Consider the following 25,165-nt stretch of genomic DNA (forward strand, 5'->3'; position numbering starts at 1 on the left):
TATTTGGTGCTGCCAACAGAATAAAAATAACCAATCGTTAAAAAAAAGTTTCCATAACATATTTTTGGTAACGGTTCAGGAAATCAAAACAACACTTATTTACTCTGGAAAATATTTAATTTTAGTTGGCAAGCCGTGTTCAAAATTTCAAATCATTTGTTCGGTACGTTAAATGAAATTCAGAGGGACTTTGGCACCGAACTATATTTATCTATAAGGCAAAAGATGTAATATAAATAAAACTTTTAAAATACAAATAAATATATATCAGCTTAGTAAAACCATGTTTAAGGATGGGCAGCTGGCTGACAGCAAATTAAAAATCAAAACAAACAGAACTGATCTACTTTCATATTCAATATACACACAATACACAAACATCACGCCTGTATGCATTGCCAAATGGGGTAGGCAGAGCACACGAAACGTTACCGCTTCGGAGCCACTTTTAGCAATTTTAGGTTTTAAGACTTAAGTTTGACAAAAAAGGTACAATAGTAACAGGTTGCTAGCCATATTCAAACTAGGTTGAATATAGAATATCAACAAAACAAGAATCATACGGTCATGGATTAAAAATGACTAGTTCAAAACATGAATGATAAACAGGGGGCGGAATTTTCATAGTTAAAATCAGATGTCAAGAGGGATTGACCATTGTGTTTTATCGTTTATTCCAGTTATCGATTTTGCGCATGTTCCCGACTTTTAACATAATTCTGCAACATTATGACTTCTTGGATAAGCCACTTGTATAATCTCCTTTTTAAAATAAATTTGGTCACGTCACATTTGACATTTGATGTCGCTTGAGTTTTTATAAGTACCTATTATTATATTTTCGGTTCGCGTGTTAACCAAAATGGTTAATCCTAAAAGATAAACGATAAACAAATACATAAAGTAATATCCTTGTCTTTAAATTATTCTCTTACTTCTCTTAGTTTAAATGGTGACAATGTAGAAAAAATAATGAGGATTTTTTTGTAACTACAGACAAGATAAAGAAAATATAATTAGTACAGATATAGGTTTCGATTCTGTTATTTTGAATGAAGGAAAGTCTACTGACAGTTACGCTGTTTAACATTTCCGTTTTGGTTTTGTTTCTATTTCCACATGTCAATTTTTTTTTGGTAGCCTATGATGTCTCACTGCTGAGCAAAGGCCTCCCTCATTACAGCTCTAATCTTATTACCTAAAACATATCGTGCTAACTGACTATTAAACATCGATAAAAGATAAAACACAATGGTCAATCGCTCTTGACATTTGATGTTTGCTATGAAACACCTGTAAATTGCAGAATCTCCGTCAGACGGCCATAATGTACAACATATATGTATAACATATTTTCATTTTTTTTCCCTATTTGGCTGCAGCTGAAAATCAGCGCTGTGGTTCCGTACCTCAGCATTGCTGAGCTGCCAGCCCTTTCGGCTAGCTTTAAGTTGACCTTAATTAAACATTAATTATAAGTACCTGATGTATGCTACCTACAAGTTTGTCGATTAAACTTTTTCTTTCTTTCTTTCTTAAATTACTACAGGAATCGAAAGAGTTTTGCCTCCTGGACATGGGAAAATATTTATTATAATTTATTACTCCATATTTAAAAAAATACATCATCATCATCATCATCAAAAAAATACAAAAAAAAAATAAAAAAAAAATCTGAATTTTTCAAAACTACCACATAATAGATATGTTTCCTACACCAGAAAAAGGAGCTGTCTAAATTTTGACAACGTCTACGTCAGATTTACGTTTTTTTTTAAAATAGAGACTAGACAAAAGTAATGGATCTATTGTGTTTTAGTTTTGAAGTTATGCCCTTTTAGAATAAGCATATCTTAAAAAAAAAAAATTAATAATCGTACCGAAATTTTAAAAATATCAGCGTCTTTCTATTTCCAAACAGAATACAGAGAACGAATCAAATTATAGTCTAAATATCTTGTCAATTCAGCCCCGATGATAAATGATAGTTTGTTCAAAAAAAATATTTTTACGAATCAGTACTTTGAGGTTTTTGTTTACGCATGCCGTCGCAAGTAGTCGATGATTTTCTGAAGCAAGCATGTGGGGAATACGCGTATGCTGTATACATGTCAACCGAGATTGGTCAATGATTTTCACTGGTTGGACCTAACACGCACTTAGTTTGTTATTAATAACGAAGGTATTTAACTAGCCGTTAAATTTAGACATGGTAACACTGACTTAAAAATTGACGAATCGCAACGCAACAAACTGAACTGACTCCGGCCGATGTGCTTGTCGCTCCGTTGCGAAGTTCCGCGTCTGTCTTGTGAATTTAAATCGTGTGTTTGTGTATGAAAATGACACGAGAATCAAGATTCTTGAATGAATGTGCGGTCAATTAGCTAAAATTAAAAAAATCTAAATTATTCACAGTGCTTTCAGTGTAACTTGTGCTGTAACAGTGTTATTTTACCACCCATGTCGAGACACTAAGGGTACATAATTCATGTTTATAAATATTGATTTGTTACATATCGTTTTATAAACGTTTCTGTTGTGCCTTGAAACGTCGAGTGAAATGTAGGTAATCGCGTCGTGTGTGCATAATTAAATAATCACGAAAATGCAACAGTTGTCGGGCAATGGCGGGCTGGAAGTGAATCGTTTTTGTGTTTGATCGTGTTTCGTGTGTTTTTGTTGTTATTTTGACAATGGAGGGAACGACGGAGAAGGATTGCTCCCCGTTATGGAACCTGTATCAGCAGATCGTTTCGGATATGAAGGTAGGTCAGGGTATTTTGTAGTTTTCAATCTTTCGTCACAGTGGTCGCGTAATTTCTCGTGCCGGTCGCCCCAGATTCTGATGTTCCGGTAAACCGTTCATATCGAACGCATTATTTTTATCAGTCTACAATGATACGGTGAGTGGTCATCATTAATTTTTACCGGCATGCCTAGAGGGTTGGCAGAGGAATCAGGGTGAAACATTTTATGTTTGTGCTAAAAGTTTTTTAACTACCCTGATATCTTTTTATTACACTAACCTCTATCGCCGGCTTATCTTGGATCAACTTGGATGTACCTCTAGTCTAGGTCTTCCTATTGGAATTACCAAAATTATGTCATGGTCTTCATTTACGTCATAAAAAGGACGCCCACGTAAAATTTCATGTAAACAAACATGGGAGTTGTATTTCGGGACTTTAGGGGGCCTAATCAAGTGGGGATTTTTAAATTGAAAGTTGATATTTGTTAATCCCAAGGCCAGGCTATCTATTTGCCAATTTTCATCCGAATCTATTTATGTTTTGGTGTGAAAGAGCTACAAAAACACGCACAAACTTGCATTTATAATATTAATGAGTAGGATAAATTCCTTCAATAGGTATTTCAATCAGCAAATTCTTATTTATTATTCTTGTGTTAGGTTTTGATCTTGTGGAAACTCTCTTAACTATTGAAAAGTTCCGCGGCCGGCCAAAGTCCGTAGCGAGAGGCGCTCGGCGCCCCCTAGGACCGCTGCGCCCGTGTGCAACGCACACCCTGCACCATAGGGAAGACGCCTCTGGTAGACATGGTTACCGAGGCATTCAGCCTTATCAAACATAGCTGAAAGAGTAGGGGATTGCCAATAACACAAAAATAACTAATTGTTTATTTTTAAAGACTTCCATTAAACATAATTTTCGCTGATCTTTAACTTGATGACTAATTAATTAAACTTAAATACTTTTTATCCTGTGTTTTACTACTTGTACTATTAAGTACTTATTCTGTGGTTTACTTAGGTCCAGTGACTTCAGGGTTGATAATAGGTAGTAAATTGCTTCTGATGGGAATTCTTGACAAGCCAAAACTAGAGCATCTAATATCGGACCTTTTTCCAATACCGGTATTTTTTCGATACCGAAAAATCAAATACCGGTTTTCCGGTATTTCGATATTTTTTCGATATTCGTATTATTAAAGTAAAATAAATGATTTTCCCGCAACAAAACTTTCCGGTACCGACAATCTTAAGTAGCTAAGATTATTTCAAATATGTCTTGAACTTTATTCGTGTTAAAGGCTTAACAATCAAAAATGTATCACTCCGATAAACTAATGTTTATTGATTCGGTCGAAACGTTGGCGGTGCTTGAGGCTCTCCAGCGATGCCGTATTGATTATCGGTATATCGAAGTGTTGAAGTGTCTGTATAAAATCGCCACTATGTCATTCCGAGTTGATACAGGAACAGACTTCGAAGACGATTCCTTGAAAAGAGGCGTAAGCGAGGGAGATGGAATATCTCCGAACTGCAGGGCTACTACGAAACTCGAAGTTCGTGTCGTGCGGTCCCTCTGACACTTATACTATTTAATACGAGAGCGAGAGGAACCGCACGACCCGAACTTCGAATTTCGAGTTTCGTAGTAGCCCTGCTGTTTGCTGCCGCTTTAGAAGACGCCTTCAAACTTCTGGAATGGAAAGGACAAGGCATCAATATGAACGGCGAATAATACGAGTACATCACTCAACTTCGGTTTGCCGATGATATCGTGGTCATGGCAAAGTCGATGGAAGAACTAAGCACGATGCTCGAAGGCCTCAATCGAGTCTTCCAAAGGGTACCTAGGCCTCAAAATAAATATGAACAAGACGAAGGTCATGTGGAATGTCCATGTGGTGTCGTGTGGTGTGTTGGTTGAGAATTAGATTCTTGAAGTTGTTGACCTGGGACAAGCAGCTTCGAGAAGAAGGTCAATCGTCAAATCCAACTCAGATGGGCAGCGTTTGGGAAACACGGAAATGACTTTTCGTCCAAAATTCCTCAGTACCTTAAGACGAAAGTCTTTAACCAATGTGTGTTACCAGTGATGATGATGACATATATATCCGAGACGTGGTGATTACTATAAGTAGGCCATATGTTTAAATAGGCTCAGAGTTGCTCAGAGAACTATGGAAAGAGCTATGCTTGGTGTTTCTCTACGGGATCGAATCAGAAATGCGGAGACACGTAGAAGAACAAGGGTCACCAACATACAGTACACTGTACTGAGTACAGGGCCCTCTTTCACCTATTAGAGGCCCTGGGCACAACATGCTGCATTCGGTAAGCCTGATTTTCAGGCGAGAGTAGAGTAGCTAGATTATCGTTTGGTAATGGAGGAGAGACTAGAGGGCCCCAAACTATCGCGGGCCCTGGGCGCTTGCCCAGTGTGCTCAGAGGGGAAGAGAGGCCTGCTGACATAGCCAAGCGAATTAGCTCTTTGAAGTGGCAATGGAGGACGTATAGTACGGAGAAAAGATGTCCGTTGGGGCCGAAAGATTCTCGATGTAGAACTGCGGATCGGCAAGCGCAGCGTAGGACGTCCACCAACGAGATGGACGGATGACCTAGTTAAAGTCGCAGGTTCACGGTAGATAGGTAGGAACACACTACTAAAACGCGACGCCATGCTACGCCACCTGACCCTTGTCAGTAGTACTAATAAATCCCATGCATTACTATATGGCCAGGTGCAGATATAAGACACAGCACGTGATGACACGCGGTTTTGTCATAGGTACCTATCAAGGTATCGTTGGTAATCTTTATAAATCGTAGATTCTAATTTAATTTACTTTAAATAATACTATTAATAAAATAAGTAATTAATTTGTGACTTTTGAGAGTGTTGAGAGTACAATACTCTATTAAAAAACCAAATAAATATTATTTAGAGATTAATATCGAAAATATCGAAATACCGGTATTATACGATTTCAATATCGGTTGTGTTAATATCGGAATTTTGGTCCGATATTCCGGTTTTTCGATATTATCGAATACCGGTATTCATGCTCTAGCCAAAACCTTAGTTCAACTCATCTGCTTAAGTAAGAGTCCCCTCAACACATCTGCTTAAGAGTCCCCAGGATGCTCACGTCCCCATACAAATGTAGTTTCATACTAATTCACAAGTAACACTACAGATCAAAATGCAACTTTGCAACTATAATAGATGCAGCCGTTATGATGCTTATAATTAGGTTTTGTTAAAATAAAATGTAACAGAAGAAAACAATAACTAATTTCCATTTCTCTTATTTAACTTAAAATTAATGTGATTTTATTTTGTTACATTGAATATGAATGAAAACTAATTATAAACATCAAAATAGGTGCTCCCATTATAAACCCCCTTACAAACTTACTTTCTAAGCTTCAATGCCTAAAAATCTGAAAAACCATAGGTGCCTGTTTTTTTGCAAGGGGGTTTAGTTGCAAAAATTTTATTTTATTTCAGTGTGTTGTTTGTAAATTAGAACAAAACTACTTTTGTATGAAAATGCGATCAGCAGCGAGCGTACTGGCGACTCTTTAAAGTCTAGGGACTGATTGCAAGATTGAATTGAAAAAAAAAAAGGTAAAAAGGAATAAAAAATTTAGTAACATTTAAGGTTTTTTTTATGACGAATTACTGGTAGCTTATAAATATATATGAAAAAAGTTCAAAAAAATATAATGTATTCAGAGATTTTGAATTGACTAAAAATATTTTTTTAAGTTTGTCAGTATTCATAACAGAACCACTTTAAATTTGAAAAAAAAAAAAAAAATGTTGAATAGGAGCAATGGAAAACAATCTGAAGAATTTTTTAAGCATTTTTGACATGGATGGAATACCTAATACCTATACGCGATGATGGAAAGAGACCCGACGGATTAACCCTTATTCCCTGGCAAATGGGTCGGCCACTTATCTGGGATGCCACTTGTGTGGATACCCTCGCGCCGTCCCATTTAGCCTCTTCAACTAACAAGGCGGGCGGAGCAGCAGCGCACGCTGAGACAGAAGAACGCCGCAAATATACAGGTCTCTTTAAAGACTACATATTTACAGCTTTTGCTGTTGAAACTTTGGGTCCATGGAGTTCGGACGCTCACAAACAAAATTCGAAATTACCAATGACCATAGGGCTGGTGCATTTCTCGCCCAACGTATTGGAATCACGATCCAGCGCGGAAATGCAGCCAGCCTTATGGGCACTCTTCCTCAGGGACCAGACTTGGGCAAACTGTATATATAGTTAATTTTTTTTTAGGATAGTTTAGTTTAACAATTAGTGATTTTTCAGAGTCAAATAATTTAAAAATAAACCCATTGTGCATTGTGTTTTCTTAAATCACATTCTAATGCAATGCATGAGACAGGCAACACTGGATGCACATTTTATTTAACCAAGATGATGCAAACTTTAACACATTGAATACTAAATAAATGTAATCCATTAGAATTACAATATTTATCCAATTAGAATTTTAATTTAACATTGAACAAAGTCAAACGAGGATTAAATTAAAATTAGGCTTTTGTTTTGATGGCAAAAATAGATTTAAATATATTATAAAACATCTATTTGAATCAAAATGCATAATAAAACTTTCCAATAGAACTAGGTATAAAGTAAATAAACTTACAAATGAACAAATGGACAAACAAAGATGATTTCAAATGAGATGTTTATAGAACAAAATTAATATTCAGACCGTGTATCTATGAGATCAACCAATACTTCCTAGATACCTAACCTTCATACTTCCTACTAAGGTGACACAAGACTAGACAGTTTTATGTTTTGACATATCGTCACGAAAATCTTGTATCTCAATAGGTCAACAAAATTGACCCTCGAAATAATGTTCGTGAAAATGGCAAAAACGGAACCCTTATTAGTTACGCCATGTCTGTCTGTCTGTCTGTCCGTCCGCGGCTTTACTTTACTCAGGGACTATAAATGCTAGAAAGCTGTAATTTTGCACGAATATATATGTAAACTATGCCGACAAAAAGGTACAATAAAAAATTAATAAAAATTTTTTTTAGAATACCTCCCCTAAACGTAAAGTGGGGTGATTTGTTTTTTCTCATCCAATCTGGTTGTGTGGAGTATTGTTGGATAGGTCTTTTAAAACGATTAGGGGCTAAAACGATTTTTCGATTCAGTGATAATTATGTTTGCAAAATATTCAACTTTAAAGTGCAAAGGGTTTAGCAGGCTAAGGTAGGTCATGTGGCCCCTGTGAGGAATAGTTGAATTGGTGAATGTAAATTTTTTGTCGCCTCATAACTAGTAATCACTCCAACATTCAGCCCTCTATCTTGAACTGTCACAGAGATAATGTCAAAAATGTTTTTTTTTTTTTTCATTTTTTTCCAAACTCGTTTTTCTCGTAATCCATAGCAGCTAAAGCATCAAAACAAATCACATCTACGTGGTTTGAGTGGGAGTATACCTTACAATTTTATTAATATTTTATACGTGAGAAATAAAAAAAAGGACAATTTATTTTTTGACACCTTTTAACAAGTTTTTTTGATGGTACAACTATGAAAAAAATCATTTAAATTGCAAATAGTATTAACTACTACCATACGAAAAATCAATTAATTATAATTGGTGCAACATACTGAAAAAAATAAAAAACTAACGAAAGTATTTTATATATTATATATATATTATGTAAGTATATTTGCTTAGTAACCATTGTTTACGGTAAAGACTTGGTAAAATGGTCTCGTTGCCTCTTGTCGCATTCAGATATGTCACATTTTATGGTGAATACCTGAACGACGAAAACAAATGTTTTCCCAGATATAAGATCTAGCTAGATCAATTATTCGCCCCCGAAAACTCCACTTTAATCTAAGAGCGTAGAGCTGTCTGTGTATATATCGGATAACGGAAGTCGGATCTAGTGCGTAAACTATCATACAAATAGTTCTACGACTGCACCGGACCGTATTTTCACGTATTCGTATTGGATTCGGATTGGACGTAGTGCTGAACCACTCATTTTTCTTTAACCTGTCCTCTCCCAGAGGCACAAATTTATGCCCAAAATCCTTCGATCCTGTTGTTATCCTGGGAGATGACAGATTAAAAACCGATTATTCTTTAAAATTCGTTCAGATGAATAGGTACGAGTAGGGGTAGGTGCGAGTAGAGCTGTTGTTTGTGTTATTTTGCGGAAATTTTGTTTATGGAATATAAATACGCAACTATATAGGTTAAACGCTTGCTTTTACGCGTTTTAAGTAAACGGAAACGTTGAAACGTGTACACGTGCGTTTCTAATAATGCACTGGGATTTATCAGGGTTGCCACTATTTATAAATTTATCGACTTTTTTTTATTCGACTCGATGGAAAACGAGCATGTGGGTCTCCTGATGGTAAGAGATCACCACCGCCCATAGACACCAGCAACACCAGGGTATTGCAGATGCGTTGCCTACCTACAGGCCTAAGATGGGATACCTCAAGGCCAGTAATTTCACCGGCTGTCTTACTCTCCACGCCGAAACACAACAGTGCAAGCACTGCTGCTTCACGGCAGGATTAGCGAGCAAGATGGTGGTAGCAATCCGGGCGGACCTTGCACAAGGTCCTACCACCTGCAAAACTGCACTTTTTTTAATCCTGCTATTTTTTTTATGCTTAAGTTCGTGAGTATGTGCAGTGCATGAGTGCGTGTGTCTGTTACTCCTTCACTCTAAAACTGCTGAATAATTTGGATGAAATTCGGCATATCCCGATTTTCCCACGGAATAGTGGGGTGGTTTAGTGGAACGGAATATAGTGGTGGTGGAAAACGATTTGATTCCTAGGCCACTATATATCCTTGCCATAGTAAATAATTTTGGTTTGTCTATAGCAATGTTTATTGGATGACTTACAAATTGGTTGTGAAGACCGTTGGTTTGAAGGAGACTTCAGAAAGTACTAACTTTCGCGTTTATAGTATTTAGTAAGATGGACGTGGCAGCCCTAGTTTTCATAGCTTAAACCAGTTTACAGCATGGCTGGTTGTAAAACCATAAATAATAAATGATGATTTAAAGTTTGAACCGTCCGCGCCAGGTCACCAACCTTGACTCGATCTAAGCTAGACTTAGGACTTACGTATTGATTTTTTGTCTTGCTTAAGGTTTCTCCGTCGCCTTATCTCAGTTAACGTCCTTTAATTAAAAGGAACAATTACTCTTTAAACGACATTAAATGCTAAGGATATCGTTTATAAACGCGAATATTGCCAATTTATTGATATGGTAGACAAAAGCCGTAGTAATTAGTGGTTTGACCTCTGGCCTCTCAAGCAGAGGATCGTGGGTTCAAATCCCGAGCTCGCACTTCTGAGTTTTTCAGAATTAATGCGTGAAATTGCATTTGAAATTCACCATGAGCTTTACACTGAGAGACAACGTTGTGAGTAAACCAGCACGCGAAGTGATTCAATAGTGTGTGTGAAGTTCCCAATCCAAACTAGGCCCGTGTGGGAAGGTACAGCGCAATCCTTCTTATTCTAAAAGGTGCCTTGTGCTCAACATGATGAGATGATGACAGACCAAATTAAACTCACATTTTTCTCTTAGGTACACTACATTTGCATAATAATATTTTTGAATTAGTAATCTACATTAAGCGTGTCACACACTAAGCAGATACGATACGATATCTGCATCTGAACGCGTATCTGTCAATATCGCTCCCTATACAATTCAGTGAGGTTAACACACACAGCGCAGATAACTTATATTTTATCGTGAAGTATCTGTGGGCACCGACATATATCGAAAGATGGCAAAGATATTATCTGCGTATATAAATTGATCTGTGTATAATATCTGCCGATATAAATATGGTATAGTATTTTATCTGCAGATAGATACAGGTTGATGTGAGAGCCCCGCTGCACGCGAGTAAATCTAGAAGAGATAAACACAAAAACATCCTGTATAAACAATCCGCGCCAAAAAACAAGTCTACTCAGTTTGATATTATCGTATCTGCGTAGTGTGTGACACGCTTAATGAAAATGTTCCTTCCATGACAGATGTTTTCAACCTCCAACGTCCTCTAGACGGGCTTATCGGCAGCCCTCATAAACTTAAACGTACTACACGTATGTTAAGCATAGTTAGACTGCGTTTTCAACAGATATGTGCTAGAATGTGTCATGTGTTGCGAGGAATCAATAGAAAAGCTTCATTTACCCTATCCTCGCACAGCACAGTTCTAGTGGAAACAGCTGCAGGGCTACTACGAAACTCGAAGTTTGTGTCGTGCGGTCCCTCTGACACTTACACTATTTAAGTTTTCGTTTCGAGTTTTGAGCTTCGTAGTAGCCATGCTGAGCATCATTTCTGTACCAAATTTCAAGTCGACGTCATTACCCAATTAGGAGTTCCGTGTCACGTAGTTTTAATAAGGAGTGACATCACGGGTCCTTGGTCCCGTACTTTGACACGCTTCGTCTTTGTAATTTTATGATTGACAAAAGAAAAGATAGTGTCCAATACTTTCATGTTATTTTCTTTAGTCAAGAATGTACCCAATTGGAAATGGGTTACCAGATGAAAAATTCAATACTTCGGAGAAAAAGCCTAATTTCCGTCAAAAAATCCGGAGAATATGTCGCAATACCAGGTTTTTTGCTCAAACATAATAATTTACAATTAAAAAAGTCAAAATTATTATTATAAGTATTGATTGATATTATTTGCGCAATTAATCTCGGTTGATTTTATTTGTGCAATTAAGGTCATGACCAATGCTGATTTTTTTAGTTGTTCTCTATTAGGTATGTATAAAGATTTATTTTTATTTTTAAACGACTTCAAAAAAAGGAGGAGGTTATCAATTTTATTGGAAATTCTAAAAATTCTGAGATTTCCCGAGATTTCCAAAATCCGGCCGGAACCCTGAGAGGAGTCTTAAAATCCTGAGATCTCAGTCAGGACAAATCCTGAGATATGGTTACCAAATTGTTGTCTTTATAATCCAATCTTTCAATAAAGCTTCAGCTCAATTTGCCTGGCTAACCTGTTCCGAGGCCCAGTTTATACCCCCTTAAAAACCGAGCCTTGCAAAAGCTCATTTTATCGCATCGTTATAGAGCCTTGAACGCGGCAACACCTATGCTTCTACCGGTTCTTGAAACTGGGACGTGGACTGCACAATGCGTTGTCCCAGAATTGCAGCTTTGTGGTCCCGTGACGTTGGCGACAATGGGCTGAAGTGGGTTAGCTTAGTTGGTTATTGTAGATTTTTTCACAGATTTACTGTTCGTGCTTCTCGGACGACTATGTTATAGAAATTTGGGTATTTTCCTGGGTAAAAAAGAATGTTTGAAAAAGTGACATGTAAAAGAGTCCTTTGCAGAATAAACCTGTTTGATTTTTTGATTGGATTATTTTAGACTGTTGGTTAGATTATCAGAAAATATTGCAAACTAATTGTACTTTTGTTAATCAAACAAAAAAATGACAATGTTGCAGCGCGTTGAAGTTGGTCCGTGAAGTCACGCCGTGCGATAAAGTTTGTATCGTACTGTCCCGCCGACACTTATATTATTTAATACGAGAGAGAGAGGGACGGTACGATACGTAGTAGCCCTGCTGTTTAGCACGTCACGCGGAACTGGCTATACTTGGCTAGTCTTTATAAATTTTAGTTTGATTAACAAGAGAAAAAGACGTGTCCAATATGCTCTGATAATCTAATACAGAGGACACTAGCACGTTCAAATACATTTTACTGTAAACAGTGGTAATGAGTGGTAACGGTCATTACACTAACAATAATAAATCCTATCCTACGATGACGGACGGCGATGTTCTGCGTGTATGTACTTATAACATCAATGAGATACCCATTCATTTTGTACACTGGGAGTCTTCAGCGACCCACAGCCTAAATTGGCTGCCCATACATCAATTTTAAAGAGTCAACGACCTCCTTTAACCACTACGTACTGCTCAGATATTTTTTATCGGTTAACAAACCGTCCATGATGCCAATTAACAGTTGTAACACCGTTGCGAAATGTCGTGTAACGTTAAACACCGGCCAGCCCGCTTAATTGGTAAACATAGAACTAGTTTTTATGCATCCGCTGGATTTTAACCGACAGGTTTCCTAACAATGCACTGAAGGTGGGCCCTGCTTGAAAGCATACACGCGTCGCATAGACGAAGATGACTCGCACGTGTGGTGAATTGGCAAGGCCACAGAATTCGAAAATACCCTACACTGCCTCGAAGGCTGTGCGCAAATCATTTGTAGTTATAATAATAGTTCAGGGGTGGCTAACCGGTCGATCGCGACTATAATAAGTCCAGTCGATCGTGGCAAGGCAAAAACTATAAATACTGAACTATGTTGTTTCATTTAAGATTTCTAGAAGTATCTAATTGGTAGATCGCACAGGGTTTCATCAGTAAACAGTAGATCTTGGGTCTGACCAAGTTGGCCACCCCTGTAATAGTTGTTAGTTTTTACTATTGGGTCTGGCAGTTGAATTGAAAAGAAAGAAAGAAAATACATTTATTTACATAAACAAACATAGAACAAATACAAGACATACATGACGCTAAATAGGTCCCCACTCAGCATAGTGCATAATTAAACGATTCGACTCACGATTATAAACAAGGAACGGTCCGACTAGTTTCGATCTTTTCGTGAGTTGAACAATCCTTTTCATTTAGTAATTTTGACAGTGTCTCACGAGAGTTTTAGTAATATTAAGAGCGTTTATATCTGCTTAGCTGGCAACGTTGCATTTTTGTTAGTTTTTCTCGATTATTATATATTTAAACCGTTAATAAACATTTGTTCGTTTTTAAAGAATATAAAACTAACAAAAATGCAACGTTGCCAGCTCAGCAGGTATAAACGCTCTTACATTGATAGGTAATTATGTTATTGTAGCACTTGTAACATTTGTGGTAAAGTCGCCTGATCGCAACGTGATAAGTATATGTAGTATGACAAATAAATAAGTTTTAGAATCATATGCTCCTCGTAATCATCGTAGACGCGCTGCTAGAGCACAACCATCGTGTCGATTGAATAACCGACCCCCTACACAGTAATTGGGGTGCTGCTAGGGGTGCGATATCGATTCACCGACTGAAGGTTAGGGTTACATTTGGACATTCGACGTTGCGTAACTTTATCGAATAAAATAATCGACTAGAGTAACCAGGTATTAATCACGTCAGATATTTAACTCGGTGAGAATCGCGAAATCTATCTGTCTAATACCTTTAAACGAGCAATATATATGTATAATTAGAATCTTTGAAACAGCTCGTCAATTTGATATGTGGAGGTTTTAGGAAAACGCTTACTAGTAGGGCTATGCGGTATTGGTTTGATGGCAATACCGGTATTATTTCGGTATTCAAATTTTGAAAACCGGTATCCCGGTATTTCGGTATTTTTTCGGTATTTTCCGTATTTTCCCCTTATTTTTCTTTCTTTCTGTATAAGTCTGTTGTTTTGTTGAATTATAACCAATATAAATGAAAAGCAAGATTTAATAAACTTCCCTTTTAATGAGCAAGTATTAAAATAAAAACCTGAAGTTGTTAATTGTTAACTAATACTAATATGGGATTCTCTAATTTTTCGGTGAAAATTGTTTCGCCGATTAATAGTTCCCTACCAAATTTTCGCATAATATCTTATGCTTGTACGAGGCTCATTAAATATCCAGTTCAAGCTTGAAAGGTATCCACTGATGAAATCTACGCTCCGCCCGGAACCTGCTCAGCTCCAAAACCCCGAGAGCTTTCAGCTCAAACTTCAAAACCGTTTCGAATGCCTGTGTAGCGACGTGGACGATTACAACGACGGGTTTGTGGAAGCTGTCCATACGGTCGGGTCTAACTTCTTCAAAATCCGCCATACTATAAACAATAGGCTCTCGCGCTCTGGCCTTAGGCTCATGGAGGTGAGGCGTAAGATGCTGCTACAGTCCTCTGGTGAGGTGACGCTTGTCGCTATCGGCAGTTCAATAGGCAGGCAGATCTCAAAGTCTCTGAAGCGCGATGTACGCCGATTTAATACCAAAAGCATTGAAGAGGCTATTAAGCGTAACAGAGGCTCTAAGGTGTTTACCAGGGATCTGTCTGGCAGTCAAAGCCGGTTAATGAAGTTGAAGACCGACGACGGCAGAATCATTTCATCCAAACCTGAGCTGTTGGGGAAGTCGAGAGGATTTAGGGATAGCGATACGGCAACCCGAACACCCGTCGAAAATCTAGCTAAAGACCGAGCGCTAGATTAACCCGACTCTATCACGAAGACATCCCGGACGTCAGCCTGTACGAGATTAGTATAGCCCTCGAACAGCTTAAGAATGACAAAGCCCCGAGTGACGATGAAATTACAGCCGAACTCCTGAAGGCGGGTGGTAAACCAGTCCTTAAGGACCGTCAGACGCCGTTTAGTTCCTCCACTAAGGGAGAACGCCGAAAGCATGGAACAGAAGACAGCGGTGGTGCTCATCTTCAAAAAAGGTGATAAACACCTTGCTGAAGAATTATAGACCCATCTCACTTCTGAACCATGTTTACAAGCTGTTTTCCAGGGTCATCACAAATCGTCTCGCAAGCAGGTTTCATGTTTTCTAGCCTCCCTAACAAGCCGGCTTCCGAAAAGGCTATAGTATCGTAGACCACATGTACGTTGCGGCAGGTTATACAGAAGACCGAAGGGTATAACCTCCCCCTTGCCTTGCATTTGTGAACCACGAGAAAGCCTTCGATTCGATCGAGACTTGGGCTGTGCTGCAGGCTCTCCAGCGGTGCCAACTTGACTACCGGTATATCGAAGTGTTGAAGTGTCTGTACAAAAACGCCACTATGTCCGTCCGACCAAATGACCAGAGCACGAAGCCTATTCCTCTGCAGCGGGGAGTCAGACAAGGAGATGTGATCTCTCCGAAACTGTTCACCGCTGCATTGGAGGATGCTTTTAAGGTTCTGGGCTGGAAAGGACGAGGCATTAACATTAATGGCGGGTACGTCACTCGCCTTCGATTCGCCGACGATATTGTAGTCATGGCCCATGGCTGAGACCATGGAGGACCTCAGTGCTATGCTCGCAGACCTCAGCAGTTTCCGACCGAGTTGGCCTAAAAATGAACATGGGCAAGACGAAAGTCATGTCTAACTAATGTCCATGTTGTCCCAACTCCCGCAATAGTCGGGGGCCCTGCGCTCGAAATTGTTGACGGCTATGTATACCTGGGACAAACGGTCCAGTTAGGTAGGTCCAACTTCGAGAAAGCTTACACTACAAATAAACAAAGCAAACTTGTGGGCGGTAAATTTTAAATTTGAAAGTAGATTAAGAGGTAAGTAACTTCAAAAGCCATAAGTCCGAAGACAAAAGTTATTAAAAGTGCTTGCTTGTTTGAAATTAAAGTCGACTATTACTATTTTAAACAAAAAGTCAAAATACCGAAAAACCGGTTTTGTAGATATTTAATACCGGTATTAAAAAAGGGGAAAAAATGACCGGTATCCCGGTTTTTCGGTAATACCGAATACCGGTATCCATGCCCTACTTACTATCGAGTTTTCAGAGGGGCTACTACGAAACTCGCAAATCGAAGTTCGTATCGCACCGTCCCTTTCACTCGCGTATTAAATGACATAAGCGTCAGCGGGACGGCAACATACGAAGTTCGAGTTTTGCACTTCGTGGTATAGGGCCAAGTACTTAACATTATACGTCGACAAGTGGTGGCGTCGGGATCAATTGTACCTTGGCACAAAGATTTGATTTCCTTTTTGAGAAATACACATGTACACGTTTAATTTTGTATATAATTTAATGGCCTGTCATATACCCTATGAGGTTTATTTAGGAACACGATGTTTTCTTTCACTGAAAAAGGTTATGGTTTTCGTATGTAATTTTGCACATTTTCGAAAACTTGCCCCGAGTCCAAGTTCGAATCCATAAGTCAAACCACGTCACGGTAAATTGATAATCGAGCCGCATTCTTCATACTCGTAACAATTAAGCAATATGAGTTGGACCAGTCAGGCAAAGTTTGAAACTCTGAGAGCCATCATTTTATTTGTACTCTTTAATATGGTAGGTACATTCACCTGCAGTCCTGAATTAAAGCTTGAAACCACCGACAGCGGGTTGATGTATTCGAGCTAACATGAAAGAGCCCACACCACACAGAATACCGCGCGGGAAGTAAGCGATATCCTGTGTGTGGCTTGTTTCAGTACGGCACAAGGTGGCACTTCTTTCATGTTAGCTCGAATATTACTACCGGTGCCGCCTCCGCGCCGCGCTGCACCGCTCCGCTACTGCTGTCAGTGGGTTTTCATGCTTAATATCTGCCACAGAGGAGTGTGCGAAAATATCTGACACCTCCCACCGGATAGAGTCGTATCAGATGTTTATGAACGCTTTGTTGTGTCAGTGTCAGATATGAGTGCTGGTGACATGATGATTATTACAAGTAGACGTCCCACGGTATAAATTGTCACTCGTCACGTCATCTTTCCAGGGCAAATAAGAAAAGCCACGGACGCCGATACGACTTGTATCTGCACGGGAATGAAGATTACGGAGATGCCAAGACTGATTATGGGCCTGGCCACGTTACATACGCAATAACGTGAAACGGCGGGGCGCCAGAGTGCGGCACGTTTCTCGGCGGCCAAAGCTTTACCTAGAATTTTGTTTTTACAAGCTTTCATTTAACTACTCGTATTGAACACCATTTTTTCGGCAACTTCCTGGTATCCGATTGAGTTGACTTATGCAAATCCGGTGGCAATCTGGTAGTGAAATCCTGGTGGTCCCGCCAGGATTGTCTCCGCAAGGATGGAACTCCTCAAAGTTTAATGGCATCGTCTTGAAATTTGGTACGGAAATAAAGTTTCAGTGTCAAGTCAAAATATCTTTATTTAATTTAGGCTGTAAATTTTATTACATTACTATAAGCACAAAAATTGCAAAAAAATCCAACGATTCGAAAAAAAAAAAAAAAAAGTTGATGACTGATACTGCAACTAAAATCGATAAAGGTACTGTCAGCCATAAAAGTATATGAATTTAACATAAGAATCTTGAAACAAAATTGCCTATTCGAGTATGTGATATGTGTTGAAAGAAACCGCAGTAAGTTTTTTAATTTAAAGTGTGGCTTGTTAACTCATGAGCACCTCTGCTAACTTTAAAGCGCCGTTGCCATTGTCACGCTTCAGGCATGCCGCCCGATCGTGACTTGAAACCGGATCGATTTACTTTCAATTGGATTAAGGTAACACAATACGTCAAATCCGTGTCGTAAGGTCAGGGGTCAACGGACGAGGCGCTTGTCAACTGTTGACTTGTGTCAATGAAATGTCAAAATTACACAAAGTATGGCATAAACAGTAGAAAACTGGTGTAAAAGAACTTAAAAATTTACATAACAAATATGTATATTTTTTATGCAAATTTTTCGAGAGGAGACCGCGGATCGACAAGCGCAGCGTAGGACGGCCACCAACGAGACGGACAGATGACCACTACCATGAGTTTACAGTGAACGTACTCGATAGCGACGGCGTAAATTATTTGTATGGAGAATTGTACAGCGCCTCTACAAATAATTTACGCCGTCGCTATTGAGTACAGTCACTGTAAACTCATGGTAGTGGCACTGGTTAGTCGCGGGTTCACGGTGGATGCAACCCGCTTCTAACCGGGACAATTGGAGGTCTACGTCCAACAGTGGACGTCCTATGGCAGATATGATGATGATGATGATGATGATGACTTATGTGATGATGCGACATGGCCTAAACTGAAAGCCGATGAAAATTAGGATGTTGATGTGTGATGTGATGTATTTGTGTTTGTGTATGTGTGTGTGTTTATGTCGGTGTATAAATAAGTGTTGTGAAGTGTGACTTGGCAGTGTCCCGGCGCATTTCGTGTCTAGTTTCTGGTTCCGTTGCCGTTGTCCACGTTGCAGAATTTAATTTAAAAATATTTATTGGTTTGACATTTGGAGACCTTATACATCTCCATTTCTTTATTTTAATAATTATTTTAAGTTTTTGACATTGGAGGCTTTTTACACCTCTGAAGATTGTATAATTTGGTTAATTAAATTAGTTTACTTTGACATTCAGAGACTATATACATCTCTGAATTATTTAGATTAGGAATTTTATTTATTGTTAACTCAGGGACTTTCTACATCCCCTTGCTATATAGTAATTTTATTATTAACTCAGGGACTTTATACATCCCCTGCTATATTTAAGGCTGTATATTGTTAAGCTTATGGATTTTAAACGTGTATATTTTTAGTTTAATTTCTAGTCACAGGCCCGCGACGTCGAAGCTCCCAAGACGATCCCATAGAGCTTATGGGAACGGAAGCAATACCATGCACTCGGTACCGCTCTGCTTTCAGAGCATGACATGAGTTCGTGTGAGCTAACTTTGGGGGCGGCAGACGTGAGCTTGCCTTCGGAATCCAAAAGTTTAATGGTTACTTGACCTGAAATGTAAATTTCAGAATTAAATTATTATTATTATATATTTTTTTTTTAATTTATGACGGTGGAAGCAGTCTACACTTCCACTGAACGTAGATTATAGTTAGAGTTTAGTTTTGTAACTAAGGGACCCCATACATCCCTGTATTATTATTATTATTATTTTGTATTTTCTTTTATTTCATTGTATACTGTAGTTTTTAAGTATTTTATTTGTAATTATTTTATGTTGAAAAAATGACTTTCTGCCAAGTTTCTTGCGGCGCATTCTTCTTGGCAATGATGGTCTTTCCGAAAGCGCTGGTAGTTTTAAAAAATGACGTGTAAAAGTGCCCATTGCGGCCTATTTACTGAATAAATGATTTTGATTTTGATTTTGATTTTGATTTTGATGGATGTATATTTTTTAATACAGAAGAAATAGGCTCGCGTTTGACCGCAATCTTGCTTGATATGGTAATCGAAGAAGGAGCACGCTTTTCTTATTAAATAATGCCCATTCAACTTAGATTAGATAATGTCAAAAATGAGATAATAAGTAATAACGAAGAAAGTGACACTGATATTTAATGTCAGGTTAAATTTTTATGTCGTACTTTACATGTATTTATAGCTAACGAAGAAAGTGCTTTGCCAATTTTTACGACATTTACTTGACTTTTAAGTGATGTGATAATAGACTCAAAGTTTTTAATGGTCCAGCTGTAGTCTTACATATTTCCGTTTCTAAAAAACTGTTTTCGAAAACGGGTAATAGTAATCGCGTTTATTAATGTCAATCTTTGAGGACTGTAATACGAGTATGTATTACTCGGCAAAATTATAAACAATGGCAACTGGCTTAACATTCCTGTGATATGAGTACAAAATTGGACGTGAAAACTGGAAAGGTGTTTTGTTTTAGCTCCTTCGCAAGAAGGCACGTGCTTCCATTAAATAAACCTCAGAGAAAGAAAATAAACACGAAAAATGTATGAAAAACATCCAAGCCAGAAGAAACCTATTTCCCGCCTCCAAGTTAAGTAACTGAATACAATCCCATATGTACAATGTAAATTCAAATCCAAAATGGCTGTCTTTCCGCCACAAAGTCATCGGTGGACAAATGAACTAACGCCTTCCCATACTGGTTCAACGAATCTTTCGGCTAGAGCGCCGCGGTTAGGTGCAAATGTAACTTTGTACAATACTGAATGCACCTCAGATCGCGAGTAAAAGTTAAGCAATTCGAAGCCGACAATGGTTTTGCATTATGCATACGACGTAGTATAAAATCGTAGTAGCGTGTAAGGGTGTGCGCATAGTATACTATGACCATTGATCTTGCGTTTTTTGCAAAAATCTAACAAATAGAACGAAAAAGAACTTCAAGTTTGGCTGTTGATATTTAATAGAGTAGGATAGGCTTGTGCCCACAGCCTCAGCCTCGCGAAAGAATAAAAAAAAGCTATACTTAGCTCAAGAACTATCCTGTGGGATTTTACAAAATTCCTTTTTTGTACACCTCTATGTTCCTCAGCAAACATGTTTTTAAACGAAACCATTATAGGATCACTTTGGTGTTGGGCTGTGTCTGCCTGTCTGTCAAGATTCTTTATCTCAAGATACAGTAATAACATTTTTTTTTTTGATAAAAAAGGTATTTCCAATCTAATTGCCGTAATTAAAAAACCTATAGGGTACTTCTAGTTGTCCTAAAACAGAAATTTACAACAGGGGAAATAGTACGAGTACTGTACTGTATACCGCTTTATCCACAACATATAATAACATAAGAAAGCGCCTGTGATCTGAGCGTTAAACATAAACTACACGCACGGATAATGACACATAATGACGGCTTTCTGAAGAAAGACAGAGACGCCTTATGCTCGATGTATATCACTTATTGTTGGGGATATAAATGCATTGTTTTATTAGGTGGTATTATGATATTGGACAATAGGACTTGAAGAAATCGGATAACTAGTTATTGCTTGCTAACTGCGCACGCGCACCCGGCCCAATCCGCACTAGGCCCGTGTGGGAGCTACGGCCAACTCCAGCCCTCTCATTCTGTGGCTTGTGCCCAGCTGTGGGACGTGGGCTGAGATAATAATCTTGAGAAGACTGTAAAGTATTATGCAATTTTCCTGGATAAAAACTATTGTATGTCTTTCATAGGGTTTCAAACTATCTCCATACGAATTTAATCTAAATTATTGCAATGGTTTAAGCTTTAAAAGGTATCAGATAGACAGGCAGACATAGAGACGGTTACTTTCGCTTTTATAATATTATTAAGGATTATGGCACTGGACAAAAGGACTTGAAGAAATGTGGCATCGAATCGAATAAGACATAAATAAATATATTGCGTCTCGAATGGAAATGATAATATTCTGAAAATGTCGTGTTGGAAAGCCAATGAAAACTATGCTGGAATTTTAGAATGATGTATTTAAAAAAATAATGAATCTTGAATGGATCTCAATACAGATTCAAATTTCGGTGATCTTTCAGAAATATTTACGAAAAAAAAGACTTGGTTTCAATTAAACGAAAGGAAGGAAGATGGTTTCTGCTGTCTATCCCTTTTCCTGTTTAGTAAAGATATTCCGATGTCCAAAATAAATACGGCATATTTTTTGTTTTTGTTTTGTTGCTGTGTTGATACCGCCACCCTTTCTATTTCCTCCTTTCCTCCCTAATTAAAAGTTTATAGTAATTTAATTTGAATATTGGGTTCTATGAAGACTTCTTTTGTTCAAAATAAATGTTTTGAACAGGGGTTACTTGCTTTGCTTCCCTCTATCCTCCGTTTACATTAAAGATGTTTACTTTCGAAATTCCTTACACTATTCTTGCTAATTTTATTTATTATGATTTTTTTTTTTCAATGAATCCCAGAATTCTGAAAATTAACAAAACATCTTTATTGCGTTAACAATGCTTAATGGATCGATTGTCAAATTTTGAAAAGAAAAAATGACCATAAACAATACAGATAATAGAACAATAGTGTCCCGTGAATACGAATTATAATGAAGACATACAAAATTATGTTATCAAGCTAGAGCGGCGCTGTTAACAACTGTTAGCCATGCATTTAGTATGAAAAATAATTAGTTCAATTTTTGTCCACCGGCAAAAAATAACAAATAAATTTTAGCTCTAGCCAAAGAAGTTGACCCATTGGCATAAAGTCCAAAGTTAACTAATTCGTCTGTACATTATAAGTTTGGCGGTAGGCAATTTGTGATTCCGCAGCCGTCGCAAGATAAACTGCCTGTTGTCATCTTTATACGTTATCTGTGAAGACTGTGACAGATTGCCGAAACGCAACCTCCATGCGTGATGGAACGCTTCTGATTTTAAATGGTTTATGGATAGCTGGGAAACTGGGACACACCATTAAATGTATACCTATGTGTATATTTTGCTAAATTAAAAACTCATTGAAAAATATTAGGTTGCTTAGGTCAAAGACAAGAAAATACCTAATACAATTAGTCCGCCAGATAGTAGATTATGTTATGGGTGTCCATGTGCGGCGGTGATTGCTTTCCACAAGGTGATCCGGCTGCTTGTTTGCCCCCTGTCATAAGAATGATTGATTATTATTTTACCCGTAATTTTATTTTTTTTCTATCAAATGCCTTTTTACTGGTTGTATTTTTTGTTTACTGAGCTACTTGCATGACAATTTAAGTTGTATTGTCATATTTGTCATTCCAATCAATAAAAAGTAAAATACGGTTTCAAAATTGTAAGTTTAAAAGTTGGAAAAAATAGTTAAGGTTCTTACTATAATATATTGTATGTTTATAAGATGCTACAAAATTTGTGTTGACCAATATCTACTTCTGATTCTTGATGAATCATTCCTTAATTTTTTTTTAATATTTTTTTTAATTACTTTCAACTACTTATACTATACCCTTACTGGTTTTGCTTATGAGCATTACTATTGTTTTATAAAAAGTGACCCGTGGGATATCGGGCGATCCTAATTTTTTTTAATCTTTTTTTTAATTACTTTCAACTACTTATACTATACCCTTACTGGTTTTGCTTATGAGCATTACTATTGTTTTATAAAAAGTGACCCGTGGGATATCGGGCGGCCCTGTTTAATTGCCATATAAGCACGTGGCCGGCAATGCATGGCGCGGTAGAGAATGATACCGTTGGCCTGTAGTTTTTTTTATGTCTGGTTCACGCACGACTTCTTTATTTGCTGTTTTCAGGGTTCCATAACTCAGTTGGCAAAAAACGGAACCCTTCTAAGATCACTTTATTATCCATCTGTCTGTCCGTGTAAGTTTGGTATGAGGCAACTAATACAAAACTGTCATTGTAAGGGACCATCTAAAATAACCGCACACTACTGCGTACATTTTGCTTAGGAGAGAAACTGCTATTCATAAATACCTACATTTCTACGGAACCTTGGGCGCGCGAGTCCAACTCGCACATGGCACCTAAAGTCGTTTCTGGGAAATTGCATACGATTTTATAATAAAATTCCAAAAAATATTACAAATGAAACGGATACAAAATTCAGATCTATTGCCAAGAAGACATTAAATTCAAGGCGTATTATAAAGTTAATGATTATGTCATGGACGGGGATATTTGGAAATAATTCCGATCCGCATTAGCGATCCCTTCAAATAGCGAACCTACTGTGTCAAAAATAAAGTTGTGTTAAATACTTGTGATGTATAGTTAGGTATCATATATAATGTTGTAAATATGTTTAAAAAAAAACCATACCCGTTGAGTTTCTGTGCCGTTACCCGTACGAACCGTAAACCATACCCGTTGAGTGCCGGATTCTTCTCACAGAGGTTTTTCCGAACCGGTGAAAGATTTTGGCCGCTTTTTTATATTATTCTTTCTTACTACCGTGTTAAGTTGATTCTCGTTGTGCATCATCGGGTCACGTAAATGCCTGCTATTCCTCGAAACAATTGTATCATCCATTGTTGGATTTAATTCAAACGATGTATCTTCAGAAGCGCGCATTTTTTGTAATACTATTACCTACTATAATAAGTCTTCACGTTTTTACGTAAATAACATTTTGCCTTTTGGAATTTACTTGCATGCCATTCTTTAGAAAACACGAGAACACGACACACATGTATAACTTCGTTAATTTTTGTATACTTTTATTTTTAATTAAAGAGATCTCTTCCGACTGTGTCAAAGTCAAAGTCAAAATATCTTTATTCAATTTAGGCTGTATATAACAAGCACTTATGAATGTCAAAAAATTTTACCACCGGTTCGGAAAACCTCTGTTGAGAAGAATACGGCAAGAAACTCAACGAGGTATATTTTTTACCCGACTGCGAAGAGGAGGGTTATTTTAAACATATTTACAATATTATTAAATGATATCTATACATGCATCACAAGTATTTAAAACAACTTTATTTTTAACACAGTAGGTTCGCTATTTGAAGAGATCGCTAATGCGGGTCGGAATTATTTCCAAATTCCCTGTCCATGATATAATCATTAACTTTATAATACGCCTTAGATATTCTTCTTGACAATAGATCTGAATTTTGTATCCGTTTCATTTGTAATTTTTTTTGAAATTTGCGGCAGCTTTTTGTAATTGGTTTATAAATGTAAATTGTAATTTGTTTATTTTTAAGAACCATGTACCGTTTGTGCCCAAATAAACATTAAAACATAAAAACGTGTGCAATTGCCCAGAAACGACTTTTTGGTTGATAATTATTCATCATGCCGAAATTTAAAAATAATCATCACCATATCTGCTATAGGACGTCCACTGTAGGACATAGGCTCCCCCATAGACCTCCAGTTGCTTCG

The 25,165-nt window shown here is 37.6% G+C and overlaps 1 protein-coding gene across 6 annotated transcripts in view; it reads left to right on the plus strand.

The window, feature by feature from the left end:
* The first annotated feature begins 2,271 nt into the window (after positions 1–2,271).
* Positions 2,272–25,165, plus strand: part of mim (missing-in-metastasis) — a 300,696-nt gene continuing 277,802 nt past the window's right edge. For all 6 annotated transcript variants that reach the window (XR_012452709.1, XM_074104999.1, XM_074105002.1 and 3 more), the window contains exon 1: positions 2,272–2,768. Coding sequence is in view for 5 of the 6 variants with exons in the window: in XM_074104999.1 (XP_073961100.1) it covers positions 2,697–2,768 (72 nt within the window). In the remaining variant the exon portion in view is untranslated. The remainder of the gene's footprint in view (positions 2,769–25,165) is intronic.

This window comes from Choristoneura fumiferana, chromosome 22, assembly GCF_025370935.1.
Source record: "Choristoneura fumiferana chromosome 22, NRCan_CFum_1, whole genome shotgun sequence".
Lineage (NCBI taxonomy): Eukaryota > Metazoa > Arthropoda > Insecta > Lepidoptera > Tortricidae > Choristoneura > Choristoneura fumiferana.